Consider the following 22,671-nt stretch of genomic DNA (forward strand, 5'->3'; position numbering starts at 1 on the left):
TATTGTTGGATATATATACATGAATGATATTAGTAAAAATGCGTAAACTAGCTTGTGACCACATTTTCATTCATGTATCCTTCTCAAAGTCAACATCGAACAAATGTAAATCCCTGACCCACTTGAGTGCCAATAAGAGCCACATAGCTTCACCCATCTCTGTATCAAGAATTGGCATAATCCGCTCCGTTTTAGAAAGAACAAATTGTCCTTGATCATCTCTTATGCACGAACCTTTGCATATTTTATCCATGTCCAAAAAAAGAGGTGTCAATGTTACATTACACTTGTTGTACCTACCAACCTCAGTTTTGTCCATCTGACAGTGCCTGCTGTCCATCTGACAGTGCCTACAGCATTGTTAATCGTGTGACGGGTCTGCCGGCTATGTTGAGCATTTCTCCAACCTTCAAGAAAATTCCTTTCTCGATCTAACACCAACCTTGTGCTCTCCGCGGTATTACTCCACACCTTGTTCCGGTGTTTCCTAACGCTCCATAACAGAACTGCAAATAATATTAGTTTGATTGAAAAATCTCAATCATGTACGTCAAATAACATGTAAATGACCTTAAAAAATGGGGATGGGCAAAAAATAAAACCAATAGTTACAGTCATCAAATCCCTCAAAAAAAAAAATAGTTACAGTCATCAAAGTTCAATTTTATTATTGAATGTTGGACGTAAGTAATCTGATATTGGTCTTCCTACACATAGTAACACTTGAAAAAGAGCCTTTTACAATGGCATGGAATCTTTAGAAAGGTAAAGAATTGGTAATTTGAACCACAAAAGTCACTTGCTTTTCTTGCAAGTTAAAATATTGAAATTTGAAAAGGAAAAACAAATGATGAATAGACAGCTTGCGTTCATTCATCTTACATGTTCTAGAAATAAAATGTAAAAATATAATGTATATATACTTTTCAACATGACGCAGGCTCTTGGTCCACATGACACCAAGACATCCCAATTTCTGCAAGAAATGGATGATAAGTTATTCAATTGTGTATTTATTTTATTTTTGCTTCCTGTTTCAGTACCTTTCGTTATCACAAGTTTCTGTCATAACCACTACCAGATCTGGCTTAAGATTTGGGGTATTCATCAATCTAATTGAAAGTCTTTGGTTTGTGTTTTTCTTAGTTTGGGTCGAATTCAATCCACTCTTGCCAAATTCAAAGCAATTTGGTTAGGTAACGAGGTCGTGATTTCAATCTTGCAAATATGTTCTATTGAAAAGAATTTCAAAATTTGTTATTTTCTAAACGTATTTTAAGACATTTATGTAGTGAATATATAAGTGTTTTAAAATTTTAAATTATGAAATTTATTTAGTGTTGAATTTTGTGAAATGAAATATTACATATTCTTTTTAGAATTTTTAAAATATAAATTGCTTTGCTTTGGGTTTTGATCGGGTCAGATAGAAAATTTGACTAAACTCGACTCTCTTAAGTCCTTGAAAGGTAAGACTAATTGGCATCTTGTTGTAGACAACATCTGACTCCCCCCCAGCGTATAAAGGGTGTCAGATGTTGTTCAAGAGTTTATATAAAACAAAGTGTCATTAAGATTCTTGGTATACAAGACATTCTCCAAACTCAACATGATGTGGATGAATTACTAGGAAGTCCTCCATTTTCTTTTACAAAATCATCATACCATGAAGGGTAAAGTATTAATAAAAGGTCTATTACCAGCCTTAATCTAAAGTTTGTCATCAAGAGTTTTGATGTCTTTATGATCACAATTGCGATCCAGATTGAGACTGTACCAGTTGTATGTATTTGACTGTAATTCTCTGTAATATAAAGAATCGCGACACGAACACAATTTGGAGTGAGTGAAGCTTGTGAGATGAATGATATGGCTTGGAGCTTTTGTGGGTGGAGTTGGAAAGAGAACAAGTTGTTTGAGTTGGCTTTAGCAATGGTAGATGAGAAACATCCGAAAAGATGGGAGGTAGTAGCAGCCATGGTTGGAGGTGATAAGTGTGCAGTGGACGTTCAAGAACGTTATGTGATCCTTCTTGAGGACTTGCATGTTATAGAATCTGGAAAAATGGATCATAAATTTGGAGGAATTCAGCCTAGTGTCCTTGTTGAGTGTAAGGAAGAGTCTTTGTGCTTATCTGATGATGATGATGATGATGATGATGAATGACGATTCAAGCTTGTAAGCCCCTTTTATTTAGGTCTCTTAGAATATATGGTTATTGCAACATGTTGATTCCAGCATGTTTGTTCAATTATAGGACATAATATGATATGTGCTAACATTGTGCTTTGTGTGTTAGACGCTCAATTTATTGGCTTTAAATATTGTGTAACTATTCAAATTTCATTTTGATGCTATTGTTTGTGGTTTTTCAATTTTTTTATGGGAATAACCAGTGTCTACTGTCTAAGTTGTTCCTATATGATTAGGATTGTTATCTCAAGAAATTCCTAATCATAATGTTGTATCAAGATTTTAAGCAGTGTCCATTGATAGATTAAAGCTTTTGTATTTAGCAATCTTTATATTGATGTTGAATAAAAAAAAGTAAATAGAGTAAATCAATTAATGAAAATGAAGAGGCTAAAAGTAAGAACAAAAGAGAAAGGAAAAAGACTAAAATGCTATTATTAAAAGAAAAGTGTTGGAATCATATATTTATCAAATTATGACCCAAGAGTCATGCATCATTTCCAGCATTGTCTGGATTTGTTTTTCAAAAGTGAAAGATGAATATTATTATGTGTTAAATAAGTTTTTAATCTCTATAAATATATCAAATTTCGTTTTTAATCCTCTTAAAAAAAGGGAGATGTTGAAGTCCCTACAAAAAAATTCAACAAAATTTTAGTCCATCCTTAAACTTTTAAATTTTGAATAATTTTTTTTAGACATGTTTAGAACATTTTATAAAAAGAATTCTCCATAAAAAAATGAGCTCAAAATATGATTTCTAGATCCAGGTTATCGTTACTTAAATCTTGAGTTTTTGGAAGTTTGAAATATTCTAATTTTGTGAAAGAACTTTTTATATAATGTTACTTGGACAGATTCTTGAAAGATTCTAATTTTTTGTGAAAGAACTTTTGAAAACATAGTTGTTTTGTGATAGTGTTTCATGTATATATTGCAATAACATAATGTTGATCATGCTGCTTATTTTGCTAATTTAATGACATTGTATTGCACTATGGAAGAGTATCATAGTAAAATATGCAAAGATTAAAGAGATTCAAGGTTAATAAAGGTATATTATTATGTCAAACACTTGAGTTCATGAGTTTATACGTGTAGTATCCTATCAACATTATGTAATAACATTTGTGTCTTTATTATGGTTCAGGAACTTTCCCCACACCAGTGTCAAACACATGGTATAATATACAAAACTTCAAAAAAGGTTGAGTGGAATTAATATTGATCTATACATAGCAATATCAATTCAAAGATGTATGCTTGTTATTGAACATCAATTCATGGATATATTACTAGTCTTATAAGAAAAGGTTGCTAAGATATTTACATCAGCGTGGAAGGAACAATGAGCAAAAGAAGAACCCCCGTACTAGTAGTCTGAAAAGACCTTTGTTTTGGTGGAGCCTAGAGGAAGGAAAACTAAAAACTCATAACTGTGTTTTTAGTTTTCTTCATCAGTATCAAAATAATGTTTTTTCTGCAAAGATTTTAAGATATCCAAGCGCTTATCACCCTAGATATGCACTCACCAGCAAAAGACTTGACTTTAGGAACGTTCAAAGAGCTAAGCTGTGGTGTCGCTGTCCCCTTGTTAATTTCCTTGAGCACAGAACGAGCTGTTGATGCAGCTGCATCATCTGCCATTGCTGAAGCAATTCTTGAACCACTTGGTAACATGTCACTGTCCACATTTCGTACTTGTGTTTGTCCATGTTCCTTGGTCGGATTCTTAGAAACATCAGGTGATTGATTTGCACCTGATTTTGGCTTGGCGGCTACAGCCTCAGCAACTGTTGCTTGCCGCTTCATATTTCTGCATGTCATAGATAAGCTCTTTCTGCAGCTGTTTATCAGCAACCAATATGTCATCAATCTCATTCTTGTAGTCCTTGAGAAGGACCCGAAGGCATTCCATGAGAGAGCCTATGAGGGGACTGTTCTTGGTTTCCAATAGACGTTTCAACTCTATGGAGATGGGTATAGTGTTCTGAATGAGGCCTTTCTTGACTGCCTGAGTTATAGCCTTTCTAGCTGAAGATCCATTTTCTCCCCCTTCTTCTTCTAAGTCTGCCGACTCAGATGATACATGAGTTGATTGAATGTGTTTCTCTTTACAGCCAAGAATTTGAAAAGTATCCTGATCCCACTGTTAATGTTATTATTCGAACATAAATTGAGATGTACTTGAATTACCAGCATATGTATATGTGTATATATATATATATATATATATATATATATATATATATATATATATATATATATATATATATATATATATTCCTTAAGAGTAAGGACAACTTAATGACCATTGCTGGTAAAGATCAATACCTGTAGAACAGACTGTCCAGTTGCGTCTTCAATATTGAGCAAAGGTTGCTAGAAGATGCTCAGGAGCCATTTAATTTAGTAGAGAAACATAAATGTGCATTCTTCTAGACCTTGATTTTTCATCAGCACCCCTACAAAAAAAAAAAAAAAAAAAAAAAACGATGCAACAGATGTAAGCACAATATCTCAAACTGTGTAATTTCAAACCAATTGCTAATTTGGGACACCTTTACCTGATGGAAAAAAGTTGGCTTTCCGTTCTTGATTCGTAGGACTCACGATGTCCATTATGGGCACGGCAGTCATTCAAAACAAAAACAACCTCAACAAAACTATTATATCCTAAAAGAGGAGCCTTGACTGGTGACAGAACAACGCTAATCAAAGTCCGAAAACAAATGTTATTCTATTCATATAACGGCAAGTAGAACTACCGAGATAAAGCTTCAAACCTTTCAAAATATTTCCAAAGAGAAAATCAACTAGCTGCCTAATCTTTTCTGATTCGTCAACAAGTGACAAAAGGAAACGAAGAAATAGCACTCCTCTCCACTTCACATAGCCCCTCTAGGATAAAAGAAAGGTAAACATTATTTAGCAAATGATATTCTTACTCTCTCAACCCCAGGGCGGGTTTTGGATAACCAATAAAAAGGTGTGAAATAGATTAGAAGCAGAGAAGGCCGGGTTTGGACATCAGTTAAAGGTATTAAAAGGCATGAAATAGAAACAGTGTAGTCAGTCATAGAAGGAAAATGAAAAAACAATACCTGCAAGAGTCTCGATGGCAATACGAACGTTTGCCTTCTCACAAGTTCACAAGGATCTAAGAGACACCTTGTGATCTTGGTTATGTAACTGGTAGCTTCAAAGAAAAAATAAGTTAGCAAAGAGAGTATTTACTTGACATAATTGAATATATAAATTCCGCATAACGTGAACATCAGACTTCTTCCACAGCATGAAGTAATAATTCTCCTCAGTTAATCAATTTGTTAGATTATTTCATTTACATTATTATACTTGTTTAATTCAAAATGACTTTAATGCAGTATCTCTTACAAGGCTTACCAATCAATAAGAGCAGTGTACCGAACACAAAAGTCTGCCATTGCACCACAATATTATTGCGAAGAGCTTCAGAGTCGGCCTTTTCAAGCTCCTGTACAAACAGAGGAATATAGTTCTTTGCAAGCTTCCCATCAGCAAGACAAAGTTTGCCCATGGTCAACCACCCTTGAATATAAAAAGAAGGGGCTTCTTATTGTAGAGAGATTGCGGGGCCGGGTAGCTTACTTACTTTCGGACCAGATCTCCCAGAGATGATGATAGTGTGCAATAATGAAGTTACAGTGCTTATATCAGCATATGGGCAGACAATAACTAAAGACCCAATTGTATAAATTGCCGTAATTGCTTTTGACAATGATTTGCGCTTTCTTACTGATTTCCTACCTTTACTAGTCCCACTTCTAGGTGGAGTAAAGAAGTCAGTCTGTGCATTTTGCTCTGAATTATCTGAAATAAAAGCTTCAATTATTTGAGAAGCTATGGACAGAACGTCGTGTACCCGTATCAAGACTAATGCTACTGCCTCGTCGTCTGAAGCATTTCGCTTGATCATCGTTTTAAGTGCTTTTACATGAGCATCAACCTGTCAGCAAAATAACAACTCATTATAGATTTGTAGTACACAACTATTAGCAAAAGTAGCATGACATTAAAGTTTTGTAGTACACTATATGATATCTTTTGTCCTTTTATCTCGAATATTGACTAATATTTTTCTACAAAAACATCTATTCCACTATGCTTAAGAAATAATTTGATATATAAGTATGGACTGTGGGGTTACTGATTGCTTGTGTAACTAAGATTATCATACAAATAATATTTACGCGCAAATAATGCTGTCTAAGAGTGGTCTTTTTCCTTCTTTGTTGGCGCATGAAGGGTGCAAATACGATGAAAGCTTAAGCATTAGCATCAGATGGAGAAAAAATTCCAAGGACTTACAGAACGATAGAAGTGATAATTTCAAGAGGACCTCCAGCCCAATCCATGAAAAACTGTTATCATAGAAAGGTTTGATAGTACAATATTTAATGAGCTAAGAAATTACGAAACATGACGAAAATAGTGGTAATTGAGACAGAGAAACCTTCCCAAGAAAGTAGTAAATAAACTTCTTAATAATGTAGAACAAGTAAAATCATATGCTTAACAATGACATAATATCACAAATTTACGCCATCAAGGAGCCATTCAAGAATGAGGCAAGATTAAGAAGCACTAGTGTTAGGATTTACTTAGTTTTGAATTTAATCAATAATACCATATAACGATTACCTCTGTTGAATGCATATTGAGGAAAACGATTACCTCCACAGAAACATTAGAGATTGTTTGCAAGAGGAAAACTCGGTGACTAGCCCAGGCAACGTTATTGCATACTATGCTTTCTTCGTCTTTAAATGCATTTTTTTGTACAATTGGACTTCGAAACTCGCCTTCCACTTTATGTTTGTCAAGAAGCTGGCAATGATGATGAAGAAAATCCCAGTCCACTGCTTTTGGAAGGAATGCTGACACCTCTGATAAAAGAAACCAAGCACCTGGTGGGGCTGTCCACTTTTCTATTGGCTTGCTATGGTTCAGCCAGATAGACGGACACCTCAATTGTTTTCTGCAGTGCAGTAACAATTTTGTGATTCAACCGTTTCTTTTTGCCATGGTTTGTGCAAATTTTTTTCACCCAAGGACTCACTTCCCCATTGCAAATCTCTCTAAGAAGATATAGAATTCCTTGGGGGAAAGGCATATCCATCTCTGTCTAAACCTTTTCCTTTCATTTTTCTACTAGACGTAGATTTCATATACAAAGAGGTAGCAGCTGCAGCTCTAGATATTCGATCCAAAACAAGCTCTTGAAACATGTTCTCACATTCTTCTTGGATGCTGGTTTCATTATCGGCTATTTGGCAAGGAACTGAATGTAGCCACTCAGTTATTACCGTTTCTGCTGAGAATGTTCTGAAAGCCTCAGAAAGAGCTGCAGCAGCCACTTTCCGAATGCTAACAAGTGAATCGGAACAAGCCATACCCATTGTCTTAAGCACCACTTCATCAATAGCACCTCCAAGCAGAGCTGTCAAGTTAGTAACAAGCAAAAGAGCAGCTTTTCTCACAATCGCCTTCTCATCCACACACCTTCTCCTAAGCATCTCATTGATTCCCTTTCCTCCCACACCCACAACATTTGGGCACCAAAACCCAAAAACTCTTTCAAAACCACACTAACCTTATCATTTCCTGATAAAAACCCAAGAACTTGCGCCAAACTCGACAAAGCCCTTGCTCTGATCATAGCACTGACATCAGAACAACGCTTCACCAACGCCTCCAAACACCACATTCCCCACGCCACATTCCCTTCTTCTACTTCTTCATCCATCAAATTCACCCCTAAAGGATCCTTCAGCGATGTCACCAAATTCAAAATAAGATCAACCGCCAAAAGCGTTAAATTCACCTTCCCTAAACTCATCTTCACAACATACTTAACAAACTCAATCTGATCCCTCAACTCCATAACCCTAATAACCTCCACAATAAAATAAAAAACCAACGCCCTCGGCTCGGCTTTATCCGGCACCTTATTCACCAAATACCTCGGAAAATTAACCAACGCTTTCTTCACACGATCCGAACAATCCCTACTACCCATACTCATCACAAAACCAACAGCAAAATTCCTCACCTGAGATTTCGGCATAATCACAAACTGCGAAATGGACTTCAAAACCTCAGCAGTAGTCTCCTTAACTTCCACTTGCTCCGGTTTTAAAACCTCTTTCAAACCAATCTATTATACTGAACCTCATTACACGATTCAATCGCCATTAACGGAACCTCAGAGATCGTCTGAATTAACGATTTCAGACTTACCGAAACCGATCAAGATGAATTAAAGCCATAACATTAACTAATTTCTCAAAAATTGAAATCAAAACCCTAACATCAAGTTTATGTATAGAATCTGGTTAGTAATTGTTAAAATTTGATCCATGGAAATGATGTGTCGACCATTCACGATTTCTTTTGAATTGGTGGTTCAAATTCAAGTTTGAATCAATTGAATAAGATTCAATAGTTCTAAATTCAAGCAGTGGTGCAAGATGAAACATGATGTCTCCATTAGTCTACAGTGCTTTCTTTGGATGATAGATGTCAACTTACCAACTCAGTTTTATATTATATAGTTACGTAGCATTAAGAAATAACAAAAAAAAGTCTTAAAAACTGATACTCAAAAAATTAACCGAGGTAGTGTTATCAATTGCCATCAACTTTGGCACCCAATAATGTAAATTAGATTTATGAATTGTAGTAGATGATCAATTTTGGGAGGAATCCTAACCCAACCATATATGTTTTTCGGCGTGAACGATAATTATGATGTTTTTTTTTTCTTAAATTAATTAATGTGTTTCTGCGCCTTTTAACCGTGGAAACAACTAATCTCACGTGACAATTTATATCACTGTCAACAGTATATTTATTCCTTTGCACCATGTAGCTTTCTTCATTCGTATGAATGAATTTCATAGATTATGATAACAAAAAGTAGCATTTTGTAAAAATCCATCACAGAATCTGTGGAATTTGTATACAGGCTACGGGGTTGGAATGACAAATTCGGTGGTAGTGTCTCATCTGCAATTTGCGGATGATACGCTCTTGTTTGGTACTAAAAGTTGGGCTAATGTGCGAGTGCTACGGGCGGTGTTGACGCTGTTTGCGGATATGTCTGGTCTAAAAGTGAATTTTAACAAAAGTTTATTGGTTGGCATTAATATTGGGGAGTCTTGGTTGGTTGAGGCGGCTTCCATATTAAATTGTAAAGTGGGGAAAATTCCGTTCTTGTATCTTGGTTTGCCGATCGGAGGAGATCCTCGTAAATTAGCGTTTTGGGCACCTGTGATAAATACTATTAAAACTAGATTGGCGGGGTGGCAAAGTCGTTTTTTATCTTTTGGGGGTCGTTTAATTCTTCTCAAGTCTGTCCTGACATCGCTTCCGGTCTATGCCCTTTCCTTTTTCAAAGCTCCGTCAGGTATCATTTCTCTCATTGAATCTATTTTTAAAAAAAAAATTTGGGGAGGGTGTGAGGTTAACAGGAAAATTTCCTGGATTGCTTGGAGCTCTATTTGTTTAAAAAAGGAGGAAGGAGGTTTGGGGGTGAGACAATTGAAGGAATTTAATATAGCATTGTTAGGTAAATGGTGTTGGAGGATGTTAGTTGATAGAGGCGGGTTTTGGTATAAGGTTTTGGTGGCGAAATATGGTGAGGAGGCGGGGAGGTTGGAGGTTGGGGGCCGGAGAGCTTCTTCTTGGTGGAGGGAGATAGCGAAGATTAGGGATGGGATAGGCGAGATAGATGGGGGCTGGTTTGAGGAGAGGGTGTCGAAAGTTATAGGAGATGGAACTAATACCTTGTTTTGGTTGGATAGATAGGTAGGAGATGTTCCTTTATGTAGGAGGTTTGCTCGTTTGTTTGATCTTTCAACAAATAAGTATACCACTGTGGCAGACATGTATGTGGCAGGTTGGAGGGTTGGAGGTGAGGCGTGGGGTTGGAGGAGACGGTTGTGGGTGTGGGAGGAGGAGATGGTAGAGGAGTGTAGGTTTTTACTAGCTAATGTTGTTGTTCAGTCTAATGTTTCAGACAGGTGGCAATGGGACCCGGACATCCATGATGGATATACAGTCAGAGGTGCATACTATGCTTTGACAGCTACGGCTTCTCCAATTATTGACACAACAACGAATCTTGTATGGCATAAGCAGGTTCCTTTGAAAGTTTCCATTGTTGTGTGGCGTTTGCTGAAAGATAGGCTACCAACTAAAATAAATCTTCTAAGGCGCGGTATTGCTCAGGTATCAGACAATCAGTGCGTGTCTGGATGCGGTAAAGCAGAGTCTACATCTCATTTATTCCTTCATTGTCATGTTTTTGGGTCTCTTTGGCAGCATATAAGGTCTTGGATTGGTGTTTCCGGTGTAGACGCTGAAAATATCCGAGACCACTTTCATCAATTTATTCATTATTCTGGTCACTCGAGAGCTCGTCGTTCATTCTTACAATTATTATGGCTTCTCTGTATTTGGCTGGTGTGGAATGAAAGAAATAATAGATTGTTCAACAACACTGAATCATCAATTGAGTAGCTCTTAGATAAAGTTAAATTTCATTCGTTGTGGTGGCTGAAAGCCAATAAAACCACTTTTGTGTACGGTACTCACAGTTGGTGGTCGAACCCTTTTGGTTGTCTGGGTGTCGACTGACCGTTTTCTGTTTGTAATTATACATTGTGATTGTTTGTTTGTCGGGTTGAATCCTTTAGTACACCTTGTACTGAGGGGCTTCCAACGCCGCTGTTAATATATTTCATTTTGATTTCTTCAAAAAAAGAATCTGTGGAATTTGGTTTGGAGAATGAATTAATACTCCCCTCTCTACAGATTATAATCATTCGAACATTTTGTATCAAATTCTCTTCAAATTAAGAAATATTTCACTTTTTTTTAAAGGAAGAAATATTTCACTTTAATATGTTAGGTTTTATCATTTTTTTCGGGTAATATCATGTATTTTTATTTTTTTTAAGAAACTCGTATAATTATAATTTTATCTTATGTAAACTCGTCAATTAAAATAGTAGTTCTATAAAAAAAAATTATACAATGGCAACTATATTTTAGATAAATACAATGGCTCCTATAAAAACTTGGATTGAACTGTTGTTTAAACATTTGGGGTCCAGGGACCTAATTGAATATGTACAAGTTAAACATACACGTTTCCATATGCTGGTAGGAAAATTTCATTTGCAACAAATTCCATCCAAATAAGAAAACGAATCATTGAAGCTCTTTTATTTGTTAACGCAACAAAAATCCAAAATCAGTTTGTGATTTGGTGAAGTGGGTCGTACCGGACCCACTATGTAGAAGATGGTTAGATTACTTGACCTTTCCTTCAGCACTCAAGTATTTTTTTTTCAATCATTAACAAAGGAAACAAGAATGATAATTGAATCACCGTGGATGAAATTTGTCATTAGCATCATTGTTGGAAGATTGAAAAATACAAAGAAAGATAAAAAATTTCCTTTCACATCATTTATTCATAAATATATTTTATTATGTCTTAATCATATGATTCTTAAGAAAAAAAGCTTTGTAATCTAGAATTCAGTGGAAAAGGAAGTAAAGTCATATCAACAATTGTTCAATACACAATTGAATTCAGATCTCCTAAACAATTTATCATCAGTGAAATTCATTAACAATTTGAGTTTAATTTGTTTGGTTCATTTATACATAAAATTAATGGTTATTTTTTTCATTAACAAATCATATTTTTGCCTTCAATAACCATACACCAAAAATACTATTAATTTTTTTTATGGATCAATAGAAATTTCTGGTGGGTACATGTATCTAACTCTTTCTTTTAGGGTGTATCTACTTTTTTTTTTTTTAAAGGAGGGTGTATCTACTTATAATTGGTTTATACTTTATAATGATAGAGTATGTAATTATTAAACTGTTCAAATAAAAAAAATCGCTATGTAAGTGTCAATTTATTTCTCTTTTTTTTTTTTTTTGTTGATAAAATGTCAATTTCTTTCTCTTCATGACTTTGTGGTCCTTGCCAATAATAACATAGGCAAACGTCCATAATAATCATCATAGTTTCTTTTATTTTAATTTTTTGACAAACTTAATCATCATCATAGTTATAAAACCAAGTCACCAAAGGATAAGAAAATGATTTGTGACTTAACCGGTAGTTGCGAATTATAAAATAAAAAAGAAAGATGAAATAATGTTCCTGGTATATTCATGATAGGTCTCTTTCTATCCATCTTCTAGTGACTTCATTCTAATTCCAACAATTCTAATTTCTGTACAAAATCTTTCTCCCAACAATACATGTACATTTTGCTGATTTTTTGCACAATTGATTATGCTTCACCACTAGCTTTTGCACTAAAACAATTAAATTTAAAAAAATTCTGTCATGACCTACCCTCCAAGAGATGAGGTAATGTTATCTTCCCACAGTTAGAGGGATCAAGCTTCCTGAACTGATCACAAATTTGCATTACATCTTTATCTTGAATTTTACCCATCTCTTTCAGCTTGAAAATCACATATTCTGACTTGCTGAAAACAAAGTGAAGAAGGATGGATATTAAATTTCTAGTGTGCTCAAAAAAATATAATCCTTTAAAATAACTACACCATATGATAAAATAATTGAATAATGCATACATTATTGAATGTCACACTCACACTCTGCCCCTACTTGTGTACTATGATGCATAGTGCATGACTAATCCCAGAAAGTGACATTATCAATCACAAGTTTGATAATAAGATAACAGCTCGTCAAAATTAAACAAGAGTATAAAATAATCCCATCTAAGCTAATGTGAATTAAACAAAGTATAATTATGTCTGCTTATGACTAAGAATATATTGGTATAAATCTAGAAATCATGATTAGTGACAAATGCTTTACAAAAGCCACAGATGATTATAGCAACTTGTAATTAACTAATGATCTTAAGGGGCAATCAACTTAATTAGAATATCATATTTATGGCATCCAATGTTGTATTCTTGTTTGGTTTGACGACCAAAATTGCTATCAGGCCCCCCCAATTAACACTTTACCAGAAGTAGTAATTTCACATTCTCACAAAGACTAGTCTTATTGGTTCTGGACTCAACAATAGTCAACATTCTTTAGCAATGTTTTAAAAACTCTATCCACAATTGCAACTGCGGACGCATCAAGGTTTTTTTTATGTTTCTCTAACCGCAATGTAACCATAATTGTGGTCGCATCAGCTGCATTTGACCATAATTTTTCATAATAGCAGGGATTGCAATGCGATCAAATGCAAACGTGCACCACAATTATAAACCACTCATGTGTAAACCTTGATATTGCAACAAAATGTTTGCAAATGCAACCGCAATTGCAATGTTGTTGCAAAGATCTCTAAATCCTTTACATTACAGCCACAATTACAATTATATACCGCAATTTAGAACTACGGATTTGACCTAAAATTAAAAAGAGGGTAAAGAACTGTTAGGTTACCTAATAAAACCAGTATTGTTGATATCAGCAGCAAGCCAGTCTTCAATAGTAATTTCTCTATGCAAAACCTTCTTAGCCAATCTCCTATGTCTTCTATCAATTCTAGCCTCAGCCAAATAAAGAAAAGCCCTAGCAACCATCAAAGTAGAAAACAACAACCAAATCGCGGCAAACAATCGTCCCGGAAGAGTCTTAAAAGCTCTATCACCATAACCAACCGTTGTAACAGACATAACAGCCAAATACACAAAACCAGTACTCCCAACACCAATACACAAAACCACCACACCAAGTGCTAAACCAACCTTCAACCTAATCCTCATCCTACCTTTTGCAACATCGACTATATAATCCCTAGCAGAAAACCCTTCCCTTGCACCCATTTGAAGCCCGGTTAAAATCGTATTCTCTTGCAAATCCAAAACAAAATTAACAAGTCCACTTAGAAGTATATCTATGAATCCAAAACCCACTAAAACAAAAACACAAGCAAAGAGTTTAGTCATTGGTGTTAAAGGAGCTATGTCTCCATAACCAATTGTACACATGGTAACTATACAAAAATAAAGAGCATCAACAACAGGGTGAGTTTCAATGCCAGAGAAATTTTTTGTGTTGAAAGAGTATATTATGACACCGACAGAGAGGTATATAAGGAGAAGCCAAATGCCTTGTCGAATGATGGAATTGGTTTGAGGTTTGGGAAGTTGAGGTTGGTCATTGTTGGGTTTAAGGTGTGGGAGAATGAACATGGCTGGTGCTGTTTTGCAGCGGCTGAGTTTTTTTTGTTTGTGATGAGAAAATGGTTGTTGTTGGTGGTGTTGTTGTGGAGTGAAGTTGATGGATTGTATCTCAGATGATTGTGGTGGTGGTGGTGGTTGTTGTTGTAGGGTGGCTATGTCGTTGAAGGATTTGGAAGAAGGGAAGGGTTGTAAATTTTGACGGTTGATTAGAAGAAAGGGTTCAGTTTTTTCCATTGACGAAAAGAAAATTAGGACATGGAACTGAACAAGAAAGAAAAAGATAAATGATGAGATTTGGTGTCTTGTGTTGTGTTGTGTTGTGTGTGTGGATATTAAAGTGTTTTGGGAATAGTATCATAGATTTGGTTTTGAGTTGAGTTTTATGTGGGCCCATGCCACGTGTGCTGATTGTGATTGTTGGTGCCTTCTCATCACAGACAACAAGTGATTCCTTCCTTCGGATTTGGATTCTCTCCATTGAAATTTTTCTCAAGTTTTCTCTATTTTCAATCTCCACCATTAAAATACAACAACCACTTTTCATTATAATTTAATTCTCACTTTCTCTCTCATGATTGATGGTTGAGATTCCACATGAGAAAACTTGAGAGAATTTTCAATGGAGAGAATCATAATCCCCTTCCTTCCTAGTTCTACACAAGTTTCAGTACAAAGTTTTTTTTTGTTCAAGGAGTAAAAAGTTCTCTCTCCATTCAAAATGAATGTCGTTTAAGGTTGTTACATACATATTAGGAAATGCAGTAATATTGTTTATAGATATGACATTTTTACTAAAAAGGAAATGTTAACTTGTGCCTTGAGGCATAAGTTAAGAAACCAAATGTAAAAGTTTTTGTTTGGAAATTGTGCATTCAATGTCTTAAAAGTCTCAAAAGTTATATTTTCAATATAAAACTTATTTTTTATTTCCATTTTAAGCTCCTTAACTTGTGCCCTAAGGGCACAAGTTAACATGACCCTTACTAAAATAGTCTTGTTAACTATTGGTGCATTTCTCATCATTATAAATTAAAGGAAAATTTGGTACTTTGAAAGTAGTGTGCATAGTACTCCATCTGTCCCGCAATAGATGACTCATTTGAAAATGTGTAATTTTGACCTAACTTACTTTGACCATATTTTTCTACTAATATACAAAGATAAATAATATCATATAAGATGTCGTTGGATTTGTCTCGATGAATATTTTCAAAATATTAAATTTTCATAATTTTTTCTAATATATTATTCAAGATATTTAAGCTCAAAATTATGCATTGGCATGCGTAATAAGGTCAACTGTGTCAAGTATTATGGGACGGAGGGAGTAATAATTAAGGGGTACTATTGGAAAAATGTAATTAATGGTACATTGAAAAGTGAGAATGACATTCATTTAAAACAATTTTTTTTGGCTAAAACGAAACGGATGGAGTATTTTTAATCATGGGTTAGATGATATGCTCTCTCGGTTCCAAAATGTAAGCAAAAAAAAAAAAAATCACACTTATTAAGAAAACTAAAACATAAGAATTTGAAGTGTAGCTTTTTGAGTTTTCTTCGGAAAAAGTTTTATTGGAATATGTAAAAACAATTTTCATTAGCTATTGTTATGGAGAAAATGAAAGAGCAAGAAAATTGAATGTAATTTGCATTTAATTTTACGAGAATAAACAAAAGTTTTTATTGGAAAAGATTATTTTTAAAAAAAATAAGATTAGATAGGATAAAAGTTTGTTTTGCTTACATTTTGGGACAAAGAAAATAAGTTTTTTTGCTTACATTTTGGGCCGGAAGGAGTGCTAAAGAAAAAACTCAATTTTTTTTGAAGAAAGTATAACGTTGCTTATTGTGCAATTTTCCGCGGTTCATATTAATCTATGAATATTAATAAAGTAATGAGATTTGTACAATTAATTGGTGTGATAACTTTTGTAACAACTTTTTACTCATAACAAAACTTTTGTACAACTTTGTTTGTCATTTTTATTTGTCATAAACAATAAAGAGCGAGAAAAAGAAAGATAGAAAGTAAATAACATAATGTAAGTATGAGAGAGTTGTATAAAAGTTGTCATAAAATAGTTGTGCGAATATCATTTCTTATATTAATAGTGTATCATAATATCTATGACCCTTTTAATGATTTCGTTCAAGGATTAAATTTTGGTCGATGCACATGAAAAAACAATTGTTGTAAAAGGTGGACTCTTTAAATGAATTTTAGTTACTTCGAATGGATTAATCTCTACTACACTTGCGTGTTGAAGAAACATTCAATTTACCCAATCTTTTTGTCTCCTGTTAAAAATAATACTCAAACTGATCTCTATCATTTTCATATTGAAGATACATTAGACCCTCTATCATATTGGAGGAAAGTATAGTGAGGTTTTGGATTGTTTATATGAATTATTTAAATTTAACTTATATTATTTTAATATTCTTAAAATTAAAATATATCTTTATTCATAAACAATAATTTACCCTTTTTAAAGTAAAAGGAAAGAATTAAGTAAATTTTTGTTTGATATAGTTTTGTGGAGTATATAAATATGTCTCCCTTCAAGAGTAGTTGTTACTAGGGGTGTTTAAATCCAAACCGATCCAAAATAAAACCGCAAACCGATCCAAAATAACCAAAAACCGCAAAAAACCGAATATTTTTGGGTTTGGATGTTGTTTTGGAAAAACCACTATGATCGGATCGGATTTTGGATCACCTTTTCAAAACCGAACCAAACCGAACCGAACCGCAAAAGTAAATTTTAATACTTATTTATTATTTTATTAGTATTATATGTTGCAATAATATATTGCTTGTTGGTATTTAATCTTATATATTACATTAATTTAATTTAATTTATATTATTACTACTTTATCTATTTCAAATATAATCAATCATTTTCATTGTGTAATGTTAACTTTTTTAATACATTTGTGTTATATTTTGTATCAAACCTATTATTTTATTGTGTATTTGTATTATTAATATTAATAAAAGAAATTATATGTTGCACTTTGGATATCCAAAAACCAATCCAAATTAAACCGCATATATTTGGATCGGTTCGGATCGGACTTTTTTAGAATAATCATCCAAACCAAACCGAACCGCACATGATTTTTATTTTGGATCGGTTGATTTTTTGTCTCAAAACCGATCCAAACCGGACCGCGAACACCCCTAGTTGTTACAAGTCAATCACGTGAGCACAAAGCGGAAGAAAGGTTTCCATCAATCAGAGATAAATGTTTCATTTCATCTAGGGTTAATTAAGTTTTTAGTCCCTGTAAAGATTCACAGTTTTGTTTTTAGTCCCTACAAAATAAAATCACGCTTTTTGACATTTTCCTTAAGCATTTTAGGGACCAAAAATGTTGATGAATTTTTTTTACAGGGAATAAAAATGTTGATAGAAAAATTTTATAGGGACTAAAAATGCTGATGGAAAATTTTATAGGGACTAAAAAGTGTGATTTTATTTTGTAGGGACTAAAAACAAAATTATGAATATTTATAGGGATCATTTACTTAATTAACCCTTTCATCTATTATCTTCTCCACCTGCTACCTTGAAATCTTAAAATGGAGAATAATAACGATTCTTCTTCATCTCCTCCTCAGCCGCCTCAACATAATATTGACATCCTTATTGATCCATTGTGGCGATACTTGATGATAACAAATGATCAACAAACTCTTCACGCTTTGAATTTGCTATTTCCGGAGTTCGAGCTTATAGCAGATTCTTGATCTGCCTACTTCACCATCATCACTGTGGAGGTATGGGTTTGTTGGAATTAACGAGACCGTAAAAGCTAGGATGAAGAAAATGATTGATTTAAGCCCTATGTGGAATTTCTTTGAAGATGCCGTGAAAAGCTTAAATCTGCAATTTCTAAGGATGAAAGAACCGCTGGCTTTAATTCTTTTCCGATAATCATTGAATATCCTCCTTCTGGGGGTAAGTATAGAACTTTTGTTTGAAAAACTTCACATTGTTAGATAAATTGTATTCTAACCTTTTTCTTATATCTCCATACAAATTGGTTGCAAAAAATCTCTCTACTGTTGATTTGATCGTGAAGAACTATAGACCCGAGGTAAATTTTCTTTTTGATTCTTAATATGCTAAGATGAGTGATAGCATTGTGCCTTTGATAAAGAATTACAACTGAATTTATATTAAGAGTTATCTATTTTTCGTGATTAATTTCAAATAGTATTACAACTGAATCTAGGTATGGATTTATCGGAATTAACGAGACCCCAAAAGCTAGGATGAAGAGAATGATTGATTTAAGCCCTATGTGGAATTTCTTCTTTGAAGATGCTGAGAAAAGCTTATATCTGCAATTTCTAAGGATGAAAGAATAGTTGGCTTTAATTCTTTTCCGAAAATCACTGAGTATCCTCCTTCTGAGATAAATTGTATTCTAACCTTTTTCTTATATCTCCATACAATTGGTTGCAAAAAATCTCTCTACTGTTGATTTGATCGTGAAGGACTATAGACCCGAGGTAAATTCTTCTTTTTGATTCTTAATATGCTAATATGAGTGTTAGTATTGTGCCTTTAATAAAGAATTACAACTGAATCTATATTAAGAGTTATCTATTTTTCGTGATTAATTTCAAATAGTATTACAACTGAATCTATATTAAGAGTTATCTATATTAAGAAAAACGTGTCGAGTACAGTATGTCCATATATGTGTTGGAAGATACATTTATTAATTTTTATGGTTTTTAGTGGTGATTTAAGGACTTAAAAGTAGCAAAAACCTGGACACTACTCGTGCTAAATATTCTATTGTCGCCCTCGCCATTTTGAAATTTTAGGGACCAACTATACGATTTTCTTACTTTAGGACCAACTGTACGACTACTTGTTTGTCAGTTGGCTAATTTAGTAGCAATAGGTGAAAAATAATACTACCTCCGTCCTTAATTATAGGACCCTTTTGAAAAAATAACGGGAATTAAGATAGTTGATATTTGTATTAAATATGTTTGTAATTACTATTGGTTTTACAATTTTATCCTTTAAGAGAGAGAGTTGGTTTATGTTTTCAACATGTTATTTATTGCTTATTGAAGAAAAAGATGTATAATAAATAGGGGCATGTATGTAAAGAAATAATTAATGTAGTTGGAAATAGCAAAGGGGTCTTATAAAAAGGGACAAAAAAAATTCTCAAAAGGGTCTTATAATTAGGGACGGAGGTAGTAATAGAGATGGTGATTGCAAAAATAAGAAACTTTGACAGAATTTTGTGGAAAAAAGCTATAATTGCATGTAATGCTCGAGCTTTTGTGCGTAATTTTGAACTGCAACATAGAAATATTTTTCATCTTTTACTCTTAATGTTATTTATCAGCTACGAGACATTTCTAGAATGGCACTGACACTCGTGGGTGACGACCCTACTCTACAACTTGAAGCGACTACTAAATTTGGAAGTCTATAATCATATGGTGTTGATAATGTAGAGAGATGAGAATAGTGATAAGATAATTTTGAGAGATGAGAAGACACTTAACTGAACAATATAACATTGTTATATAGGTCAAGCACCCACGAGGTATATCTATTGTTGAGAGGAGATATATTTTTTTTTTTTTTTTACTTATGATGTGTTTGGCTTGAAAGAGAAGTTGTGAAGAGGAAGTAGATAAGAGATAGTGTGAGAAGAGAGAAAGAGGTGAAAAATAGAGTATATTCAATGTATTGCTTTTGGTATAGAAGAAAAAGAAGAGAAATTGAGGTTGGCACGGGAATGTAGGATTTGAGTTTGGTTTGGTGGGGTAAACCGGTAAACCCACCGAGTTGGATTTTTGGGAATTGAGTTTCGGGTTGCTGAGTGAAATTAATTTTGAAGGATGAGAGTGTTTGTTTTTAGAATGGTGAAAGGATTTCAGAGGAAAATATTTTGGTTTATCAAAAAGAGAAGATGAACATGATAAATTTTTGTTAGATTTGTTTGAAGATGGAGATGAACATGATGAATTATGTTGGGTTTGTTGAAGATGGATAAAATATTACCATTTTTTTTCATTTCTCTTTTTTAATAAATTTTTTGTTGTGGACCAATCTGGTCACGAGTTTAACTAACACATCATCCTTAATGTATCAAAGTTTATTAAAAGGGTAATGATGTAAATTGTTAAAGACTGAAAAGATTAATTCCAAACTAAAAGCATAAATGACCAATGTAGTACAAACGTTAAACTTAAATGGCTCAAGATGTATTTGGCCCTTTCATCATAAACCTAGAAAAGACAAGACATCTAACAACGTGAAATTTCAATATTCAATCAAATTAAAAAGTGTCATGCTTCAATGTTGATGAAAAAAAAGGGTCAAACAGTTTCTAGAAAAGAAAATTGATGGATTTTATGTTCAAATAAATTGTTTTTTAATGTTTTAATGTGTTGATTATACAACTCTCAAGATGTAAATACTACGTTCAATTTCTTAACAAGTGAAGTGCCCTTAAAGCGCATTTCCAAATAAAAAATGTGAAGCGGCAATAATTGCATGAAACAACTACTTTCTCGGTTTCAAAATGCATGTCATATTTTTACAACATGCATTATTCACATGACTTATTTTGACCATATTTTTTAACTAATATATTAATGCAAATGTTTTTTTTTTTTTGAGGGATATTAATACAAATGTTAACATTAAAGATGTTTAACCTGTCACGATAAATATGTGCATTGGCATGTGTGAAATAATATTTTTACAACATGCATTATTCACATGACTTATTTTTACCATATTTTTTAACTAATATATTAATACAAATGTTAGCATTAAAGATGTTCAATCTATCACGATAAATATGTGCATTAGCATGTGTGAAATAATTAGCTGCAACATGTATTTTGAAACAGATGAAGTATTACTCTCGCTACCTTTCTTTTGCAAAGCAGGCAAGGCACATAAAAAGTGTGAACCCCATGTGTTTTGTGTGTCTCTCTCCCACTTCTTTGCTAAACGAAACATGATAGTATCTAACTTCTCGGTGACTTCTATCGCTTCTATCTCTCATGTACTTCACCTCAAACAAACACGAGATAAAAAAGGAGATCTATATTCTATCCTCCTTTCTTGCATGCTCCTAACGGGCCTAAAAGGAAAATATTACTCCCTCCGGTCATTATTATAAGCAAAAATCAACTTTTTAGGTTCATTCATTAAATGATGTATTTAGTCAATAATATAGACCAAATACACCATTTAATGAATGAACTTAAAAAGTTGATTTTTGCTTATAATAGTGACCGGAGGGAGTAATTTTTAGAGTAGTGCTAGTAACACTCTCTTTTGAACATTCTTTCTAATACTCACTCTTTTATTGATTCAAATCATTGTGGGTCTACACATTGGAAATAGAACCCACACAAAGTGGTGGGACATACATTAATTTCATCCAATAAAAGAGTGAGTGATAGAAAGAGTGTTCAAAAGTGAGTGTAGCATTCCTCTAATTTTTAATGGGCTAAATAGTGTATTGGTCGCTTTCATTTGAACGTCATTTAAACATGAGTAATGTTATATGAACATCCAAAATTCAACAACTTTTGAACAACTAGTATAAAAATACATCAATTATAACTATTGATGTGACTTCCTTTAAAAAAAAAAAAACTAATGATGTGACTATAAGAGAGAGAGAAACAACTAATTAAAAAATGATATAATATCTATACAATATAAATATACGATGTAGGATAAACAAAAGGTTGTCAATATATCATTTCTCTTTAAACATTCTTTGAATTTTACTTTTGATGTCTTACTTGCAAGGAAGCTTATGTGCGTGTAGTTAGTTTTTTAATTTTTTTTTTGTGAGTGTAGGTGGATCTTAAGGTGAGTGTTCAATTAAGTCACTCACTAATGGACCAAGAATAAAATAATGTTAAATTTATTTAATGGTTAGATTTTGTTGAAAATAAAAAATGAGAACAACTTTACATTTGCCAAACACAATCACGTCCTTCCCCATCTAGTTCCTTGCTAACCAAAAATTCTGCACAAGATGGTTGCTGCCATAGATTATTTGAACCAAGACACAATACAACATAATGATTTAACTCTTAATTGAAACTGAGCGACTGTTCCGTACATTTCTCCTCACCATGTTTGGTTAAGCAAATTTGAGTTCCAATTTGTTGCTCGTAACTACCCCTCTCTACAAAATTG

The 22,671-nt window shown here is 33.5% G+C and overlaps 1 protein-coding gene and 2 pseudogenes across 4 annotated transcripts; 1 reads left to right on the plus strand and 2 right to left on the minus strand.

The window, feature by feature from the left end:
* The first annotated feature begins 1,675 nt into the window (after positions 1-1,675).
* LOC146911187 (protein RADIALIS-like 3 pseudogene) lies at positions 1,676-5,714 on the plus strand (annotated as a pseudogene). 2 transcript variants are annotated; one of them, XR_015017462.1, is made up of 2 exons: positions 1,676-2,178; positions 5,580-5,714. The product of XR_015017462.1 is annotated as a protein RADIALIS-like 3 pseudogene, transcript variant X2 (transcript). The 2 variants fall into 2 exon arrangements; XR_015017461.1 differs by lacking the exon at positions 5,580-5,714 and adding an exon at positions 3,344-3,551.
* Positions 3,533-8,725, minus strand: LOC146911188 (condensin-2 complex subunit CAP-D3-like; annotated as a pseudogene). The gene is made up of 8 exons (XR_015020266.1): positions 8,713-8,725; positions 6,877-8,566; positions 5,599-6,181; positions 5,298-5,385; positions 4,980-5,094; positions 4,761-4,887; positions 4,528-4,658; positions 3,533-4,333 (listed from the first exon to the last, which is right to left on the minus strand). The product of XR_015020266.1 is annotated as a condensin-2 complex subunit CAP-D3-like (transcript).
* Positions 8,726-12,414: 3,689 nt separating this feature from the next.
* Positions 12,415-14,787, minus strand: KCO5 (Ca2+ activated outward rectifying K+ channel 5). Its single transcript, XM_085722434.1, has 2 exons — positions 13,709-14,787; positions 12,415-12,762 (listed from the first exon to the last, which is right to left on the minus strand). The coding sequence occupies exons 1-2, from the start codon at positions 14,683-14,685 to the stop codon at positions 12,615-12,617; spliced, it is 1,125 nt and encodes a 374-aa protein (XP_085578560.1). The 5' UTR covers positions 14,686-14,787; the 3' UTR covers positions 12,415-12,614.
* Positions 14,788-22,671: the final 7,884 nt, after the last annotated feature.

Source organism: Medicago sativa, chromosome 7 (genome assembly GCF_051527215.1).
Source record: "Medicago sativa cultivar Bolivia chromosome 7, Bolivia_mono, whole genome shotgun sequence".
In the NCBI taxonomy this organism is placed as follows: Eukaryota; Viridiplantae; Streptophyta; class Magnoliopsida; order Fabales; family Fabaceae; genus Medicago; species Medicago sativa.

Excerpts from the sequence above, each read along its gene's own strand:
- KCO5 (XM_085722434.1), bottom strand. The coding sequence starts at position 14,685 with ATGGAAAAAACTGAACCCTTTCTTCTAATCAACCGTCAAAATTTACAA. Across the intron at positions 12,763-13,708 it reads AACAATACTGGTTTTATTAG|CAAGTCAGAATATGTGATTT; the intron begins GTAACCTAACAG and ends CTTTGTTTTCAG.